General features: G+C 45.5%; 2 protein-coding genes across 2 annotated transcripts; one reads left to right on the top strand and one right to left on the bottom strand.

Moving 5' to 3' along the window:
* Window positions 1–2,791: 2,791 nt before the first annotated feature.
* Window positions 2,792–19,233, bottom strand: LOC123120633 (sodium/proton antiporter 2). Its single transcript, XM_044540634.1, has 10 exons — window positions 18,924–19,233; window positions 12,416–12,589; window positions 12,135–12,263; window positions 9,007–9,183; window positions 7,766–7,872; window positions 6,233–6,353; window positions 5,156–5,217; window positions 4,767–5,069; window positions 3,852–4,146; window positions 2,792–3,349 (listed from the first exon to the last, which is right to left on the bottom strand). Exons 1-10 carry the CDS (start codon window positions 19,155–19,157, stop codon window positions 3,230–3,232), a joined length of 1,722 nt encoding a protein of 573 aa, XP_044396569.1. The 5' UTR covers window positions 19,158–19,233; the 3' UTR covers window positions 2,792–3,229.
* Window positions 13,085–14,477, top strand: LOC123120634 (mucin-5AC-like). Its single transcript, XM_044540635.1, has 2 exons — window positions 13,085–14,075; window positions 14,282–14,477. The coding sequence occupies exons 1-2, from the start codon at window positions 13,418–13,420 to the stop codon at window positions 14,290–14,292; spliced, it is 669 nt and encodes a 222-aa protein (XP_044396570.1). The 5' UTR covers window positions 13,085–13,417; the 3' UTR covers window positions 14,293–14,477.
* Window positions 19,234–20,326: the final 1,093 nt, after the last annotated feature.

The raw sequence follows: 20,326 nt of genomic DNA, 5'->3' as shown, positions 1-20,326 counted from the left end.
AACTGGGTAGGGGTACAATCTGCGTGAGTCTGGGTTATGTGTGGTGGGGCTGGTTCTTGGGCAAGTACAACCGTGGTTCTATCTGCATCGACGGGTAGCATGATCTTTTCTGAAGACCGTGTTTTTACTCCCATAGGTACTGTACGTCCGGCCACCTAGCGCGGCAGGGCATGCCGCACCAGGATACCTGCCCTTTTCTGCGCGCAACATGACGAGACTATGAAGCACATCATGCTCGGGTGCGTCTTCTCACAAGCGTTCTGGTCGGTGCTTTGCGGGGCACTTGGGAGGCCACTTTGGACTCCGGACACGGGATCAACGATGGCTGACAGGTGCCAAAGCAGATCGGCTCAAGGGTGGAATCCGAAAGATCTCAGAGCATTGCTTGCAGTGGCGGAGGGAGGGGGTGCTGGCAGGGGCCTTGCCCCCCCCCCCCCAATGCTCTCAGAAATACAACTATATGTGCTCTTAATCCTCCATTTATCAAACAAAATTAGCAAGATTTAGATGATTTGGCCCTGTCTATCATTATATAACATGTTTGGCCCCCTCTATATTGAGTTTCTGGCTCCATCACTGATTGCTTGTCCTTGGGTTCTGGCTACTATGAGAACACAGAAAATCCATTGTGTTGGATGACAAGTCACCGGCGATTGGCTATCTGGTGGAGCAATATGGCAAGGAGTGTAGAGCATGGAAGCAGGTTGGCCTACTAAGACTAGCCACAATGGGTAGTAACATAGAGTAGTAACATGTCCATGTTACTACTCTATTTTACTGCCTCTATAGTGGGGAGTAACATATGTGTGGTAACATGCAACACTTTATTTATTAGGCTATAGACTCATCTTGTCTTGATATGTGTGATGTTACTCATACTACTAGTACTCCCTCCTTTCATCTATATAGGGCCTAGTACGTTTTTTAAGACCGCCTTTGACTATTGACAAGATTAATAGTACATGACATGCACAATGTGAAAATTATATCATTGAAAGCTCCTTTCACACACGAATTTAACCGTGTCCTTTGCGTAAGTTGCATGTCATATATTATTGCTCTAATATTTGGTCAACGTTAACCTCGAAAAACGCATTAGGCCCTATATAGATGGAAGGAGGAAGTAACTAGCTATGTTACCACATGCCTCTCTTTCTTTATTTATTGTTTGCCACATCATCTATTTTATCTAGATATATGTGTTGCTATTACCTATGTTACTCTCACTGTGGATAGTCTAAAGGGCGATATCCAGCCCATGTTGATAGATTTACCCAGGTGGGCAAGCTAGGAGTAGTCGGTGTTTCTTAGGCTACGTGGTGCGTGGGTGACATAGTTTCTTGTAACCACCACGGTGGACTAGGCTCTGTACCCATTTTCTATCTCTAATACCATATGGTACTAGCGTGCGTATTCGAGAAAAACAACGTCGGAGATGCCCTGAAATGGCTCGACCATAAAGATATGGGAGGCAAATCACCAAGCTCGATCTGAAAATTGTAGGCATACACATGGGCGCCAGACGGCAGACGGTGAGCGGAGGAGCAGCGCATGTGACTACGCGAGGCAACGGTGGAGCATGGCTTGGCGTGGCTTCGTAGGTTGTTTGGAGCTGATAGAATAAGCAGGCGCATGCATGTTACAGCTCAGTTGCCCGTGGGTAAAAGAATCGTAGTGAACCATCCGGCAGGAGCCAACGAGAAATACCTACCTGCTACGCACCGCTCTGCTAGGTAAAATTGATAAATTTGACCTGTGAACGAAATCAAATCACTACCTGCTACGCAACGCACGTACTACTACTAGTACCACATAACATAGGGTAGGGCCACAGGAATCTTTGTCTCTTTGGCTCTACCCGGAGCACGTAGGACGGGCGCACATGCATGCATGCGTGGCCATGTACGTATATGCCCTAGTTCTTAGCTTTGTCCTCATTGTCCTTTGATAAAAGAACGAAATTTGTTGTTACCGTTTGGTGGTTCCACTTCCACGCGTTTCTAATCATCAAACTATAAGATACTACTACTCCTACATTATAGAGATCACATCTCGCAACAGTCGCAAGTGGTAAAACAAAACAAAAAGATCACATCTCGCAAGGGCAAAGATGCAACGAATAGCGGCCACCGCTAGGCAGTGTAAAGCTGCAGATGCTCTGCTCCGGCATCACATGCGAGAGCTGAGCGGTATCTAGCGGTGTCTTCGTCCTGCCTGCCTCTGCATGCATTCCTGTTGCGCATGTGAGTTGACACTGCTGCCTATGTTGCAGGCACTTGGATTTCCTTCCTTGGCCTGTCGCCTCGCCTGCATACATATACATCCATACATACATAGGAGTACGTACGTTGTTGATATATGGCAGAACAGAGAATACGACTACTATGATATGATAGGATGGTCGGTCCCTTGTCCCAACTAACATCTCTGCTTGCATTTTGGTCATATGGGCACTTGATAGCCACATCAGACACAGCAGATCCTAATTCTGCCTCCTGGCAGTACTATGTATTATGCTCCCCACACCACACACAGACGCACACAAGATTCATAACATTTGACCTGACTCAAACAGAACAATAGTAGAGAACCATATAAGCTACCTCTTCAACAATTATGAAAGGGATTTACAAATGCTCGTTTCTAGTGGGATAATATAGTACACCACGGACACATACAGCGTATGTACGACCAGGGATTCAACCGGGATCACCAATTCACAAAATTGAAGGCCATTGGGCAAGTGCTGGCAGTACCACGCAGCCTCACCGTGTGTTAAGATTTCAGGATCTCCAGACAATTCTTTTGTAGATTTTTTTATTTTTCAAACAAATACAAATCACTTCACTTCCTTCTTCCCAACAACATTGCCACAAAAGACGATCGGTACAACAAGCAGACGGCTCAAAACCGATCATACGGATTCAGAGTAGTACATGTTTTTGTCCCATGTGGACAGGGACATCTACCAGCATAATTTACATGACCATTCCGCTCTAGCCTACCACATTTGACCCGCATAAACACTACACCGAGCCTTTCAGTACCACTACACAAAATGTCGAGGCCAAGGAGCTCAATCAGGACGTGGTTTCACGGCTCACTTATTTCAACCCGCATGTATTATGAGCCAAGTGACCAGGTTGTAGAAATCGTTTCTTTGCTGCCAGTGTGCTCGCGTGTTCTTCTCGATCTACTATAAGGTCTCTTACAGTACATGACCAGCCTTTTACGAACCCGTGATAAACGGGATATCCGCCAGTGAAGTGGGAAGAGATAGAGGGATGTTTTGACCAGCTAGGTAGGTGATGATACCAGCTACGTAGCCTGCAAGGGCGAAACCGCTCACCTGCAAGCGCAACAAGTATCGTACATGTCAGCAACCAATTCTAGCTCACGGATGCATAGACGATTGCAATGCGGACACACATCAAGGGCAATGAAAAGGGGCACACATTGTTCACTGAAGTATGTTGTGAACATGCAGACTGAACTTTGGTTTATTACCTAGATCTCTAAGGAACTAAAACAAACACATTTTTACTCAATTTAACTAACAATAAACTGGAACGTTTTTTTTTCTTAAAATGCAGAGACCAAAGCAAAAACCTCTAAGCTAAGCTGCAGTCAGAAATAGGAGTTCTGCTCTCAACTCTACCAAAAACTAATCAAAGAAATATATCAGAAATATGGGGCTGTATTCACAAGTTTGGCAGCGAATATCAGAAAATGCACTTAATACACTTTGCTAACATGATATAATGAGATTTATTTTTGTAACAGATTGTGCTGTTAATTGTTGTTATGCTGTTTCACATCTCCTGTTAAAAGCTGAAAAGGAAAGAATTTACCTTGCGAAAATACCAAAAGAAATCCACCTTTTCCATTCCCATAAAAGCCACTCCTGCTGCAGAGCCAATGATAAGCATTGAACCACCCGTACCAGCACAGAACGCAACAAGCTGCCAGAAATCTGAATCTTGAGGAAACGAAGTCAGGTCGTACATCCCCATGGTTGCAGCAACAAGTGGAACATTATCTATAATTGCTGATGCTACACCAATGATACTTGCAATGAGGTCAGCATTTGGAATATTGGCATCAAGATAGTTCGCCAACTGCCTCAAAATCCCTGCAGCTTCCAAGCTAGTGAAAACAAAGAACAAATCCAACAATCAGAAAATTACGACCATCTAAGTGGGAATGGAATAGACTGTAATAAGTAGAGCACACGCCATAACAGGGTGACCAAATCTGAGTTAGAGCTGTTAGATGTTATAAATTAGTTATGTCTTCCCAGTTGCATAAGGGCCTTCCTATTGTGACAAGGATGGGTATGTGGACATGGAACAACTCCATTTCAAGGAAGGATGAGTGCTGGAGGCTCCTCTCAAAGGGCGGATGTTTTGTCAAGGTGGCTGCCATCTGAGGAGCACTTGAAGCTCGCGCGCCGGAGGCGCTTTCTCTCTGAGGGCATGTGGTGTTTTTGACCCTCAGGAGATATTCACACTGCTAAGTCATATGACGACTTTTGAACCAATATGTTTTGCTAGTTCAGCTAATCAGTCTTCTAGTGAAAATTTACATTCCACATAATCTTTAGGTATATCAAACCTTAAACTGGAAATAGATTTGAAATTAGGTTTGAATGCCTCTTAATATTTTTACGTTACCACTGGCATCACCTGATAGTAATTACATTGCTTAAGAAGCTCCAAAAGGCAAAGCCCCAAATAATTGTACAGAGTGGAAGGGGGTGGGTTTACCTGCCAACCGACAACAGAATACCTAAGAAGAATAGAATTCCTTGCGTATCAATCCGTGAAAGCGCTTGTGGAACTTTCAATCTCTGCCTTCCAGATTCTCCATAATGTATCGCATCTGTCAGAATCCAGAGAATCCCAAGGCCAAGGAGCATCCCCATGAAAGGTGGCAATCCAGTGAGAGATTTAAACACTGGAACAAACACTAGGGCTCCAAGTCCAACAGCAAATACAAGTTGTCCTCGAGGAGCCATTTGCTCCGATGACAGCAAGCTTGAAGACGTCTGAGATGATCCATTTGCTTCACTGCATGCAATGTACAACAAATTACTACGTAAGGCACACGAATATTGTTTAATGTCATTTATTAGAAGTAGTCCTTTGTTAATAACCTGGTAAGGGACATCAGGGCCAGTGGGACCATCAATGAAACGACCGAAGGGACAAACAAGCCCTGCCAGATCATAAGCCAAGCAGTTTATCCCACAATCAAAATATGTAGCACTTTGTTGAAGCATCCAGAAAAAAGATAAACACACAATATTTCACAAAATGATTGTCAAAGTGGTCGGACCCTTCCCCTGACCCTGCGCAAGCAGGAGCTACCTGCACCGGGCTGCCCTTTATTGATTGCTGGCAATCTAGATTATGGGGTTCATTTGTAAAAGGGCTTCCATTTTTGTGATGGGCAAATCCCAATACTTGGTAACATTTAGAATTTTTTTCACGAAAACGTAAAAGCCTCGTGTTTCGATTCGGGGCCATCTTCAATTCAATTTATATTGATTTAAGCAATTCACCTAATTTTGCACTATAAATTATCCCTAAAAGCAACTGCGCTATCAACTAAAATTTTATAACACTGTTGGGTCGCCCTTATTGAGGACATGATAAAATTAAAAATTGGTACAAATATAGCCTTTTCTAGAGAGAGAGAGAGAGAGAACATGTTTCTCCTTATCTTCTACTCCCTCCATTCCAAATTATAAGATGTTCTAACTTTTTTCTGAATCGGATGTATATAGACGCGTTTTAGTATGTTTGTTCACTCATTTCAGTCCGTATGTAGTCCATATTGAAATATCCAAAACATATTATAATTCGGAACAGAGGTAGTAGTAATATCTTTTAAGAGACATATTTAGACGTAGTAGTAATATCTTTTAAGAGACATATTTAGACGTTCTCCTTCAACGCAGTTTCAGTTAATCAACATTTAGAAGATTCCCAGTAAGACATACATAATGTACGATATCTGAAAAAGTCACATTAAGTTCTAAAATTTTGATCAAGACCGTTCAGTAATAATATAGGGTAGAAAATTATAGCATGAAATAAAAACTTAATGAACAGTTTAGAGAGCTCTAACATTAAGGGAATATCTGCATAATGAACATTTTAGAGAACTCTAACATGAAGGATCTTCATAAGCAAACCACAAAATACAAGAATAAATGTGCAGACCTGACCTGCATTATTTTTAAAGTCGTAATCTGACCGTGAATCCACAACATAGTGGTTGTCACATCACCAATTGGTGTCCATGCACCCCCAGCATTAGCTGCAATTACAACAACGGCACCTAGCAACCTGTCCCAATAAGACAATGTTTACTATATATAATATGCACCATTTATTGATAAATTGAAAAACAAAAGGTTCATATACCATCCTGTGGAGATAAGTGAGATCTAATTTACAATGTGCGTCCATCTCTAACTCGATACTAGTTTTCGAAAATACTCACAAAGTTGGCCTCAGCCTCAAATCAACACAGGAATTATTCCCCAAGCAAACTGAGAAGGTAGCAAATGGACTCACATGCCAAGCTTCGAGAGATAAAAATTGGAAGTTGTAGTTTGTACAACTAATAAATTTCCTTTTCCTTTGTAGTAATGTGTTTTGCAACTAATAAATTTCCTTTTCCTTTGTCTTTTAATTTATAATAAAATAAAATTTATTAGTTGGCCTCAAATCAACACAGGAATTATTCCCCAAGCAAACTGAGAAGGTAGCAAATGGACTCACATGCCAAGCTTCAAGAGATAAAAATTGGAAGCTGTAGTTTGTACAACTAATAAATTTCCTTTTCCTTTGTAGTAATGTGTTTTGTACAACTAATAAATTTCCTTTTCCTTTGTCTTTTAATTTATAATAAAAGAAAATATTATTCTAGTTCAACCTTAAAATTTCAAATTGTTGCACATTACTTTGAGCAACCTGTATAAATTTCTTGGAAGCTTCACATGTTGATTTGATGCCAAAACACTCTTTTGCGGCAGAAGGGTAGTTGGCACTACAAGCTTTTCCTATTAATTTAGCCCCTCGGTGATATCTACAGTAAGGCACAACGATCGGTATAAAACAAACTATAGAGACGCATCAGCAAAATATCTCCAAGTTGCAATTATCATATAATCCCACCACTTGGGTTGAAGGTCTCTCAGACACGAATTTAGGTTACAATTTATACCGTCGGAGCTTCCCCCTCAGTTTCTTAAAAAAAAGGATACAAGAAAGTTTTTGATAAATCAAATTTCATTGGACCAACCTCCCAACCACAATCAAAGTATCAAACCACACATCTCGCAACTTAAAATCATCTCGAGAATAAGAGAGCATTTCTACAAATTATCTTGAGCGGCACAGCTTAAGCGACTGTTGGCAGGAAAATTAGCCTATGAGATGTCAGTCATTGGTCAAACTATGGGCCTATGGAAGTAAAGCAAACTCACAGCATGAAAAGTTATAGTTGCTTAACTAGAGTGAAGCAAAGCATGGCACTGGACCTGAGGATCTTAATGAAAGGTGGTAGAAATACGACAAGGGGACAGCTTTAAATCAGTGTTTTGCTACTGTGTACAGAGAATACAAAAACAAAAAAATGAAAATAATGAGAATACAAAGATTTGATCATTTTCACTATATATGGTAACATACGAGCAAAGCAATTACCAGATTATGTACAAACGTAATTGCTGAAATAATAATAGAGGTCATACTTTCTGTACTCCGATGGAGGTACTAGTTTCCGGAGCAATGACACCATCACAATAGTCGAAGTCAAGTTGTCCAGGACAGAACTCAAAAAGAAGGTTACAAAGCCAATCTGAAATAAGAAACAATGTATACATAAAAAATATAAAGTGTGATATTTATGGCTCTGAAATAAAAGGTTAGTAATTTAAGGTTACATACGCAATGCTTTAGCTAATACATGGAAATGCATAGGTCGAGCAACAGCATTTCTTTATTCACCAAAGACAAACCAAAACCAGATTATTTCTTTTCTTCACAGAAGTAGTAACAAAGGAGTCTTAAGTCTACTATATTTATTTACATTTATGATACTCCCTCCATCACAAAATAAGTGTCTCAACTTTAATACAATTTTGTACTAAAGTTAGTACAAAGCTGAGACACTTATTTTGAGACGGAGGAAGTACAAGAAGGTACACAATATCTAGGGAGAAAAGAAGAATGAGCATGAAACTATCTAGGAATCAGAACGATTTCTTCTTTCATTAAATCATAATTTCTTCGCCTTAGGTGTGGTTGCTGAATTGTGGTATGCTGAACTTATTTTATGTGCTGTGCAAAGGTAGCTATGTAAAAGTTAGGATTCTCTTTGTCAAACCAGATTATAACCTAACTCCAAAAATATAGCATTTATTTGGTTTCACCAACTTGAAATCACGGTTTAAATTGTGAAGGCTTTCTACCTTGATAAACATACATGCAGTCCTTCTGTATGGTCTAAGAAAAGGCTAAGAGCAGGGGCAGTTCTTTACGGGAAACACTAAGCCTACTGTTAGGAAATATGCAACTTGTATTTTCCTGGGGGCCAAGGGCCAGTGTGTATATATAGCATTACTACCAAAGGTTTCCTCTGGATTGAATTACCAGGGCTTGGAGAATTATTCAGTTCAAGGTGAACGTCAGATACCTTTGAAGTGGCATAACATGCACTGCAAAGAATGTTTTTTCTCTATCAAGGTAAGTCATATAAGTTGATCATACAAGTTCAAAAAATCTATCTGGTATGGACAAAAAGGTGTATTATAAACTCAAAAAATGTGGCTCTAGAACACTTGGTACTATCCCTCAATGGTTTATCACTGGCAACTCATTCATGTTTGTTGGTTTGTGCCTTTGTGGTAGTAGCACACTGAGAATTACAAAGTAGACCTATCCAACATAATATGAAGTTCGATGAGCAAATATAAAGGTAAGAAAGACTCACCACCCAGAGAAGTGTTTTAGGATTTCTAGTAGATATATTGTCAGTCACCAGCTTAAATCCTTGATGTGAATCAACAATCTCCACAATGGTCATTGCACCAAGCAAGAAAAACACTATTTCACTAACTTCAGCAGTACTCTGACTCAACTCTTGAACAGCTACATCGGTTGAGGGAGCCTTAATCATATGAAGAACAGAAAAGGAATGATAAAGATCAACTAATGAATATCATCTCATTGATGCTTAAATATCCATAACATGAAGATTACATCATTGTAATAAAAATTTAAAGAATCCTTGTATTGAAATTATGGAGCTTCCAAACTAGAGTCGCTAACAAAGACAGGGCGTCTTATTCATCTGCGTGGCAAAGTTCAACTTTGCATCTGAGGATGGATTGATAGGAACCGGGTCCCTACCAGGACGACTCTCAGGTTATAGGGGTGGAAGGAGGGTTGGCGTGGAGGAAGACGAGGCCGGCGGCGCTGGGGCGCCGTCGTCACACGAGAGAGAGAGGGCGCAGGGGCGGCAGCTAGGGTTAGGTCTCCCGGCTCCCTTCAGGAAGCCGAGCAAATATGATTGCTTCTGCTTAACTTCAAACGAGTCCTTACATGATTTTATATAATCTCCAAATACGATAACTGGGCTAAGCCCCTAATAACGATAAGATAACTGGGCCAAGCCCCTAACTGCCTGGGCTGTAGTATATGCCGGTCATAACATCTCTCCCCGCCTGCACAAACAGCTCATCCTCGAGCTGGAAGGCGGGGAAGCGCTTGCGGAACTCCTCGAGGTGATCAACGGGCGCCAAACACCTCCGCGTCAGCTGGGGCGGGCAGGTCGCCGAGCCCTGCGGCGGCTGTGTCCTCCTCAATGTAGTCCACAGCCTCCAGGTAGAAGAGTCGCGGGCAGACATGGCCGGGCACGTAGGGCTCGCCGCAGTTGAAGCACAACCCTTGGCGGCGACGCTCGAGTTGCTCGGCCGGGGTGAGCCGGCGGAACGGGCGCGCCGCGGTCGTGGCGAGGGGCGCCGCGAAAGCCTGAGCAGGCCGACCCTGCGCGGGAACTTCCGGCCAGGGTGGCGGCCCAGCGGCCCGGGGTGGTGACACCTGCTGGATGGCCACCGCGCGGCGCTCGAAAGCGCGGGCGTAGTACATGGCCGTCTGGAGGTCCTATGGCCCGCGCATCTCCACGTCTACGCGGATGTGGTCCGGTAGGCTGCCGACGAAGAGCTCAGCCCGTTGACGAGCCGAAATGCCAGGGGCGTGGCACGCCAGTGCCTGGAAGCGGTCGGCGAAGTCTTGCACTGTGGTGAGGAACGGAAGGCGCCCAAGCTCCGCCAGAGGGCTCCCGCGTATAGGCGGACCGAAGCGCAAGAGGCACAGATCGCGGAAACGCTCCCATGGTGGCATGCCGCCCTCGTCGTGCTCGAGGGTGTAATACCACGTCTGGGCGGCGCCTCGTAGATGATAGGAGGCGATCCAGGTGTGGTCGGACGCGAGAGTGCGCTGCCCCCTGAAAAAATTGGTCGCATTGGTTGAGCCAATTCAGGGGGTCGACGGTGCCGTCGTAGGTCGCGAACTCCAGCTTGGAGAATCTCGGCGGTGGCTGGGCGTTGACGACGGGCGGGTATGTGTCATCCGCGCGGAACAGCGAGGGCGACGGCGCCGAGTGTGCAGGCTGCAGAGTACCGCCATGGAAAAGGGGCCCGTCCACACCATCGTAGGGACCCGCGGCACCAGAGGACCTGCCGAACTGTATGGTCGGGGGCGGCGCCGGCGGTGACAGCACGTGCGGCTGTCCTGAGGCCATCGTGTAGACCGGCTCGATGGACCCGGCGAGCCAGGCCGGTAGCGGAGATGGCGACGGGGGGAAACGGACCTGGTGGATGGGCACCCCAAGCGCCGTCGACAGAAGGCCCGGCCCCGATATCGCCGGTGGCGGCGGCGGCGGCTGCTGCTGCTGCTGCGGCAGCGGCATGATGGATGCGACGGAGGTTGCCGGTGGTGGCGGCTGCCACGGGAGCTGCTACGGCCCCGTGATGGTGGTGACGGGGGCAGGCGGCTGCAGCCCATAGTGCCCCGCGAGGAAGGTGCGGATGCCCTGGACCGCCTGAGTCAGGTCTCGGAGCGCCGCCGTCATCTCCTCCGGGGTGAGCACGGCGGGGGCGGGCGCGGTTGGCGTCCAGGCGGCGAAGGAGACCGGCCCGGTCAAGGACGGCGTGCTGGCCGCGGTGGTCATCGGCGACGAAGAGGCGATCGGCAGCGGGAGGGAGGGGGTGGGCGGTGGCGCAGACATGATCGAGCCTGAGACACCTGATACCAGATTTATAGGAACCGGGTCCCTACCAAGACGAGCTCTCAGGTTATAGGGGTGGAAGGAGGGTTGGCGTGGAGGAAGACGAGGCCGGCGGCGCTGGGGTGCCGGCAGCGCGCGAGAGAGAGAGAGGGCGCAGGGGCGGCGGCTAGGGTTAGGTCTCCCGGCTCCCTTCAGGAAGCCGAGCAAATATGATTGCTTCTGCTTAACTTCAAACGAGTCCTTACATGAGTTTATATAATCTCCAAATACGATAACTGGGCTAAGCCCCTAATAACGATAAGATAATTGGGCCAGGCCCCTAACTGCCTGGGCTGTAGTATATGCCGGTCATAACACAAACAAACAGGCTTATATTCCAGAATATACTCCCTCCGTAAAGAAATATAAGAGCGTTTAGATCACTACTTTAATGATCTAAATGCTCTTATATTTCTGTGAAGAGGGAGTATATCTTAAATAAGTTGATACATATCAACAGCAAGTAAACATTGCTTGTAAGTCATAAGTAACAACTAAACATGAAGAATATCGTAAATATCCTTGACACTGAATACAGTTTTAAAGAACATGAAGAATTATGAGGTTAGTTTTTGAAGAAAAATAACAAGATAAACCAAAACATGAAAACTTGGTTGCAATGAATAAGTTGCTCTCTGTTTAAATTCTGTAAGGACGTATGCATATGTCAACATCAACATGACCCAACTGAGTCGAATCTTAAATTGATGTTCAAGAGAGATGACTGATAACTTGAATTTCTCAAAAGAGCTGTTGAAGTTCCAAAGATGAATTCGCAGCTTTTAGCTTACCCCGATACTTCTGATAACCCATAGACAAACAGCCATCAGTAATCCAACTCCACTTTTGTTAAATGCCAGTGATTCTTCAAAAATGATACCTGCGTACCCAAGAGCAAATACTAGCACCATTGCAATGTCCTGCAAAAGGAATTTAACCAAGTTCCCAAGAACTGTCACCCAGACATCCACAACTACTGACATAAGGAGGTATGTAATATGCATGCTAGGATAAGATACGACATAGTTAAACTGGTAACTCTAATTTGGTCAAAAACTACAAGTGTAAGAACCTGGTTAGCAGCAACCCAGGAATGGTTTATTGCAGCTGCCCCAGCCAAAGCCGTTGCAAGGATAGTTAAAGCTTTAACAAGATCATTCTTCGGCTTGTAGTTAGCTTCAAAATACTGTGAGCTAACTTCATCAACGGAGCATAAAGGGTCACAATTTCCAGTCGTCTCCGATAGCTGAAATTTCGGTGAAACACAAAGGTCTTAGAAACTGCATAGAATATAGTAGGCAGTAGAAACAGTAAACCACCAGGTTCTTACACTATATCATTACTCAAGAACCCTTATGACATACAACAAACCAGCAATGTCACAGGAGTTCTTGAGCACTACTCCCTCCGCCCACGAATAAGTGTACGTTTGGCATTCAAAATTTGTCCACAGAAGAGTGTACTTCTTGTTAGAGTTATAATATAAGTCATGTACCCCTTTGTATTTATCCCGTTGTATAAGGGGTTTCCTGCATATGTTCCACACCTGTACATGTATATATATCGGCCTATGGCCTCATGGGAACACAAGTTGCATATTTCCTAACATGGTATTAGAGCCTTAGGTTTTTTTTTTTTGGCACGCGCAACTCGTGCTCTCCGATCCAATCTCATCTCGTACGGCCGCTGCCTTCTCCCACCGGCCGTCGCTGTCTTCCCCGTGGATGTGGTGCGCCTACAGGTCAACGCCCCTGCATACTCCGAGCAGGTGGCTCGCTGCGTACCTGCTGCAGTTCGCATGCTCCTGCATCCACAAGCACGTGGCCCGCTGCTGTTGCACCCAGTCCGCTGCACCCAAGTGCTTTGTGCGGCTCCACTCCATCTGCTGATTGGTCATCCGCCGCTGCTCGTGTGCTGCTCTTCCTACTGCACCTCCACGACTGCCTCTGATTTGAATCGGCGCTGCCTCGTCCTCTTTCGCCGTTTCCTCTGGCCGGCTCTCACGTCCGGATCTGCTGATTCGTTCTACTGGATTGGTCACATCTGCTGCTTCCGATCTGTGTAAAAAAAAAACATGGTGTCTCTCGCCTGCTCTCAGGTGATTCCTGACGGTGTTTTCAGTGTTTGCTATACTGACCCCGTCTCGCACATGTGCCTTTCTTCAGGGCTTGGTGCTCGTCCGTCTGTGCTATCGTCCCCTGTGGCGACTCTCGCACGTGGTGATTGTCGCTCTACATCGACTCCTCCTGCGACTTTCATCGGTGATTATCGTTCTACACTGGCTCCTCTCACGGCCCCCATCGGATGTGTTGATGCATATGACTCTATTGACCCGCATCTTCCTTTGGCGCTTGGGGCTTGTCTGCATGTGCCCTCGTCTCCTTCACCAGCCTCTACGGATGATGTTGGTTATGCTATGTCGCCTCCTCTGGCGGCTTCCACAGGTGGTGGTGGGCCTGGTGGCCGCTCCTCTCCCAGTGCTACTGCGTCGTCTACTTCAGCTATGTACTTCACCGAGCAGGAGATTGTGGGACTTCGTGGTCTGCTGACCGCCTCCGGCTCTTCATTGCCGGGTGCATCTACGTCGACCTCTTCAGTTGAGCTCCTGACTGAGCAGGAGATTACGCGCCTTCGGTGCTTGCTCGCTGCATGCTCTGGTTCTTCACCGACGGGTTCTGCTGGTTCTGCTACTGACTCCTCTGGCATTGTGAGACCACCTTCAACACAGTCAGGTACATCTCCATGGATTCTTGATACTGGAGCATCTTTTCATATGACTCATGATTCATCCACCTTGTCTTCTATTCGTGCTCTTGATTCTCCTATTCATGTTCTTACTGCTGATGGTACCTCCCTCCCGGTTAATGGTCGAGGGATTCTTAGCACCTCATCTTTTCATGTTCCTGATGTTGCTCATGTTCCTCGACTTACCATGCAGCTCCTTTCTGATGGTCAGATTGTTGACTCCGGTTGTCGGGTGATTCTAGACTTTGACTCTTGTTCTGTTCTGGACCGTCACACTGGTGCTCTCCTTGGTGCTGGCCCCCGACACCGTGACTCTCAGGGTCTCTGGGAGCTTGACTGGCTTCACCTTCCCTCCGCTGCCACCGCCGCCAGTCTTTCCCCCTCTGTTGCCTTGTCTACCAGCTCTTTTCAGCAGTGGCATCATCGCCTTGGTCACTTGTGTGGCTCTCGTCTCTCATCCTTAGTTCGACGTGGTCTTCTTGGATCTGTCTCCGGCGGTGTGTCTTTAGACTGTCAGGGTTGTCGGCTTGGTAAACAGGTCCAGTTACCTTATCCTCATAGTGACACTATGTCTCAGCGTCCTTTTGACCTTGTTCACTCCGATGTCTGGGGTCCAGCTCCATTTGCCTCGAAAGGAGGTCATCGCTACTATATTATTTTTATAGATGATTTCTCTCGATACACCTGGATATATTTTATGTCTTCTCGTAGTGAGGTGTTATCTATCTATAGGCGTTTTGCTGCCATGGTTCACACTCAGTTCTCTACTCCTATTCGTGTTTTCCGTGCTGACTCTGCTGGAAAGTATATCTCCAAGATGTTGCGTGGAGTCCTTGCTGAGCAGGGTACTCTTGCCCAGTTCTCTTGTCCTGGTGCTCATGCTCAGAATGGCGTGTCTGAGCGCAAGCATCGTCACCTTCTTGAGACGGCTCGTGCGATGATGATCGCTGCCTCTCTTCCGCCTCATTTTTGGGCCGAGGCTATCTCCACTTCCGCCTATCTCATCAACCTTCAGCCGTCCGCTGCTTTGCAGGGTGGCGTTCCTTTTGAGCCTCTTTTTGATCGTTCTCCCGATTATTCGATGCTTCGCTTGTTTGGTTGTGTTTGCTATGTTCTTCTTGCCCCTCGCGAACGCACCAAACTGACCGCTCAGTCTGTTGAGTGTGTCTTCTTAGGCTACAGTGATGAGCATAAGGGCTATCGTTGTTGGGATCCTATCGGTCGTCGGATGCGTATCTCTCGAGACGTGACTTTTGATGAGTCTCGTTCCTTCTACCCACGCCCATCTTCCTCGATTTTTTCAGTGGAGGATATCTCTTTCCTCACTTTTCTTGACTCACCTATCACCCCCGTCGCGCCTGTGCCTATTCGTTCCACTCCCTCTGCTTCTCCACCTCTAGTCGATTTGCAGCCACCATCTTCTCCGGTCTCCTCGCCTAGCATGTCACCGGATTCTACACCTTCATCTCCGGTGACTTCTTCGTCACCACCCCCCGATTCTACCTTGGCGATTCCTCCTTCTATTGTTCCATCTTTTCCTCAGCATTACACTTGTCGTTCACGACCTGTGGATGCCTCATTGGATGAGTCGTCCTCTTCCTCTCAGCCTACTTATGGCTTGCGTTCTCGTCCTCATCCGCCTGTTGATCGCTTTGGATTTCCCACCGCTGGTGCTGCTGTTCTTGAGCCGACTTCTTATCGTCAGGCTGTTGTTCATCCTGAATGGCAGTTTGCGATGGCAGAGGAGATTGCTGCTCTTGAACGCACTGGTACCTGGGATCTTGTTTCTCTTCCTCCCGGAGTCCGTCCCATCACTTGTAAATGGGTCTACAAGGTTAAGACTCGCTCCGATGGTTCTCTTGAGCGTCACAAAGCTCGTCTTGTGGCTCGTGGTTTTCAGCAGGAGCATGGTCGTGATTATGACGAGACTTTTGCTCCTGTGGCCCATGTGGCCCATATGACCACTGTTCGTACACTTCTTGCCGTTGCCTCTGCACACCACTGGTCTATATCTCAGCTTGATGTTAAGAATGCCTTTCTTAATGGTGAGCTGCGTGAGGAGGTGTACATGCAGCCACCACCTGGGTATTCTGTTCCTGATGGCATGGTATGTCGTCTTCGTCGCTCTCTCTATGGCCTTAAGCAAGCCCCTCGCGCCTGGTTTGAGCGTTTTGCCTCTGTGGTCACTACTGCTGGTTTTTCAGCAAGTGCTCATGATCCAGCATTGTTTATTCACCTTTCTCCTCATGGTCGGACTCTTCTTCTTCTCTATGTTGATGACATGATCATCACTGGGGATGACCCCGAGTATATTGCCTTTGTAAAGGCCCGTCTTAGTGAGCAGTTTCTTATGTCTGATCTTGGACCTCTTCGCTACTTTCTTGGGATTGAAGTCTCTTCTACCTCTGATGGCTTTTTTATATCCCAGGAAAAGTATATCCAGGATCTTCTTGCTCGTGCTGCTCTTACTGACGAGCGCATTGTTGAGACTCCTATGGAGCTCAATGTTCACCTCCGTGCTACTGATGGTGATCCTCTCCCTGACCCGACGCGTTATCGTCATCTCGTTGGCAGTCTTGTCTATCTAGCTGTCACTCGTCCAGACATCTCTTATCCGGTTAATATTCTGAGTCAGTTTGTCTCTGCTCCCACATCGGTTCACTATAGTCATCTCCTTCGTGTTCTCCGATATCTTCGGGGCACGATCTCTCACCGTCTATTCTTTCCTAGCTCCAGTTCTTTACAGCTTCAGGCCTATTCGGATGCTATGTGGGCTAGTGATCCTTCTGATCGCCGTTCACTTTCTGCTTACTGTGTTTTTCTTGGCGGTTCTCTCATTGCCTGGAAGATGAAGAAACAGATTGCAGTTTCCCGTTCGAGTGCTGAGGCTGAGTTGCGAGCCATGGCTCTTTTGACGGCAGAGGTGACTTGGTTACGGTGGTTACTTCAGGATTTTGGTGTTTCTGTCACTACACTGACTCTGCTCTTATCTGACAGTACAGGTGCTATTAGCATTGCACGCGATCCTGTGAAGCATGAGCTCACCAAGCATATTGGTGTTGATGCTTTCTATGTGCGCGCTGGTGTGCAGGATCAGGTTATTGCTCTTCAGTATGTGCCTTCCGAGTTACAGTTGGCGGATTTCCTGACGAAGGCCCAGACTAGAGCACAACATGGCTTTTATCTCTCCAACTCAGTGTTGTTCATCCACCATGAGTTTGAGGGGGGGTGTTAGAGTTATAATATAAGTCATGTACCCCTTTGTATTTATCCCGTTGTATAAGGGGTTTCCTGCATATGTTCCACACCTGTACATGTATATATATCGGCCTATGGCCTCATGGGAATACAAGTTGCATATTTCCTAACACTTCTATCTTTCCAATGCACTTTAAAGTAGAAAAAATGCTTCTCTCTCATCACACGGTAATCAAGACCAATAACATTCAACATATGGTCTCCTCGCTTTCTACATGCACTTAGCTCATTGGAGGTGGATTAATTAAAGAGGAGAGAGATGGTGGCTTGCACCTTTTCAATGCATTTTTTACTCCACTCTATAATCTGTCCTCAAATTTCTATATGTACACTTATTCGTGGACGGAGGGAGTATATGGATTTGCAAATCTTCCTTTTCTGAGGGAGGAGCATTAAATGAATTTGCGAATCTTCTGTTACTATATCAGTATTCTCTCACTAAAATTAAATTAAAAATAACTCTATGCACCATGCACGTGGTGTCCGATAGTTGCATTGTTTAATGAAAACATATGAAACTTTCATAGCACAGATAAATTGAGGTAAAAAAAATAGACATCCTTTTTATGTCCATGAACATGTTCTCTACAACTTGCGTTGACAATCGAGCATAATATGCAAATCAAATTGTAGCATACCAGTATTATAATCCGAGCTCTGGTGTGGATTTTCAGATCAGGATTACTTTCAGTAATAACACTAAAAGAAACCATCGCCAAACTATTTCTATAGTCTCAGAAAGGTGGCATACAAATGCGAGTGTTCCATGAGAGGAACATTATGGATGATCTTGTAGACTTCCATCACTTAAACTTAAAGGTACCTAATCGAAGAAACTTAAGCATTTTAGGCCAAAGTGTTAATATTTTAGTTAAGTTTGATCTAATGGCTATAATTCTAGTGGACTAGTGGTGATATGGATCTATTAGTATTCTTCAATAGGAGTCGATTTTGGAATAAAGGAAGATCTGCAAAACCATATGACTCCTCCCTCAGAAAAGTATAATACTCCGAACTTCCTAGTAGTTGCCGCAGAACCAGAGTAATATGACTAGTGTCAAGCTACCATTTCATAAACTTGGAGATGATAGGAAATAGCAACCAAAGTGAAAAAAATTATGCTTCTACATTCGTTTTCATTTTTCCGAACTACATATTGCAGTGAACTTAGCAGCAATATGTAGAATTTATGTAACATTCTATTTACTGCAGCCATATTTTGACCGAACCTGTTTATCGGCCCATTATCGTGTTCATTCACGTAAGTAATTTTGCGCGAGATGCATTTAGAGGCTGAGCAATCGGAGCTCAGATCAACAGTTGACCTAAAGGCAGGTTCTTCGGTTTTTTGTTGTTCTATTTATTTTGGCAGTAATCCTACATTTTTTTCACAGGGAGGCAATAATGAGTAATCCTACATCGCGTACCAATTTATTCAAATAAAACATATGTGAATCGAATGCTTGACTCTTGAGGCTTGAGGCGGGCAGCTTGCACATTCTGTGAGAGAACTTGGAACCGCACTAGCATGGAAAATATAATCTGTTAAAATGTAAGTCGATGCCATATCACACTACCTCGTAGTCCATGGGCTCCTCGTCCTCGGGCGGCACGGGCGGCGGGGGCGACGAGGAGGGGGAGGAGGCGCAGAAGCGGAGCGAGCGGCGCCATCGCTGGGTGGAAGGGAGCGGAAGCGGGGTTGTGGCAAGTGGCGGAGAACGGTGGTAGCTGCGGCGGCGGAGTGAGGGGAAGGAGGGGAGGGAGGGGGAGGCTGTTCGGCTGCCGGCGAGCAAGTAGGAGGAGAGCGCCATTGCCAGTGGGGGTTTTGCGGAGTGGCTGTCGAATCGAATGGATGGATGAGAAACCAGCGCGTGTGGGTCCGCCAGTTCAGACGGAGAGCGGATTGAAGGACTCTGTATACGGACAAGACAAACTGATACTGTACGCCCTTTGGCTGGTCCCGGCTCGATTTGTTGGAGTTCGTCAAGATAATGAGCAGCTTCGCTCGTGAATTTTTAGATGTTTTTTTGAATTTTGTTGCCCAAAATGGTAGCACGATGATACTAGGATATGATACGACTTTTGTAATGCATAATATCAAATACTAGTATCATAGATGGCATTATTTATTGTCATGCAAGACCCATATTATTATAATATTTATTGTGATATGGTATCATGATATTAAACTCGCTCTTTCTCCATTCAATTCGATAACACCACATTAAAATTGTCTAGTTGACATGCATGATACTAACTATGATACTCTTATTATACAGCTAGCCTTAGCGTTTGTGTCATGCACAGGAATGTGAGACGGCAACCGCTCGCTAAAAATGGAATAAGATTCTCCTCGCCTAGCCTCGCCCCGGCGGTGTGTCTAGCATCATCGCAGAGCATGTGGAGATGTATGTCCGACAAATTTGTCTTGGGTGGATCTCCTCGGATCTGGCCTTCGTTAGATCGGATCCTTTCAATCTACGCTTCTCTTTATCGGCAACGGTTGTTTTGGTACGCTGGTCCGATGAGGCCTTTGTGTGATGACTTCTCAACTGTCTGCTAAAACAAGTTATGTCCGTCTCCGGCGAGGGAATGGTTGTCTACTAAAACAAGTTATGTCCGTCTCCGGCAAGGGAATGACGATGACGACGGACCTTCGGTTTGCGTTAGTGCTTGTAATCATCGTTAGATAGTCTATGGATTTAAACGTATTTTTTGTAATTTTTATAATTTCTGATGTTTGTTGTGTTAGACCGCTTTGAACCAGAAATGTGTGTGATATGTATCAAACCTCCAATGGGGAGAAATGTCACTCAAAATAACCCCTGCTATCAAAGATTTGTCTCAATACTCTCTTGAAGCCAAACTTCAAAGCTATCAAGGATTTGTCTCAATACTCTCTTGACGCCACACTTATTTCTTGCTGTCGTAAATAAACTGGATCCACGCGAAAGGACACATTGCAGTTAGGCAGCATGCA

Source organism: Triticum aestivum, chromosome 5D, assembly GCF_018294505.1.
Source record: "Triticum aestivum cultivar Chinese Spring chromosome 5D, IWGSC CS RefSeq v2.1, whole genome shotgun sequence".
In the NCBI taxonomy this organism is placed as follows: domain Eukaryota; kingdom Viridiplantae; phylum Streptophyta; class Magnoliopsida; order Poales; family Poaceae; genus Triticum; species Triticum aestivum.
Note: the sequence above shows the minus strand (reverse complement) of the source record. Positions and strands in the feature narration are given on the sequence as shown.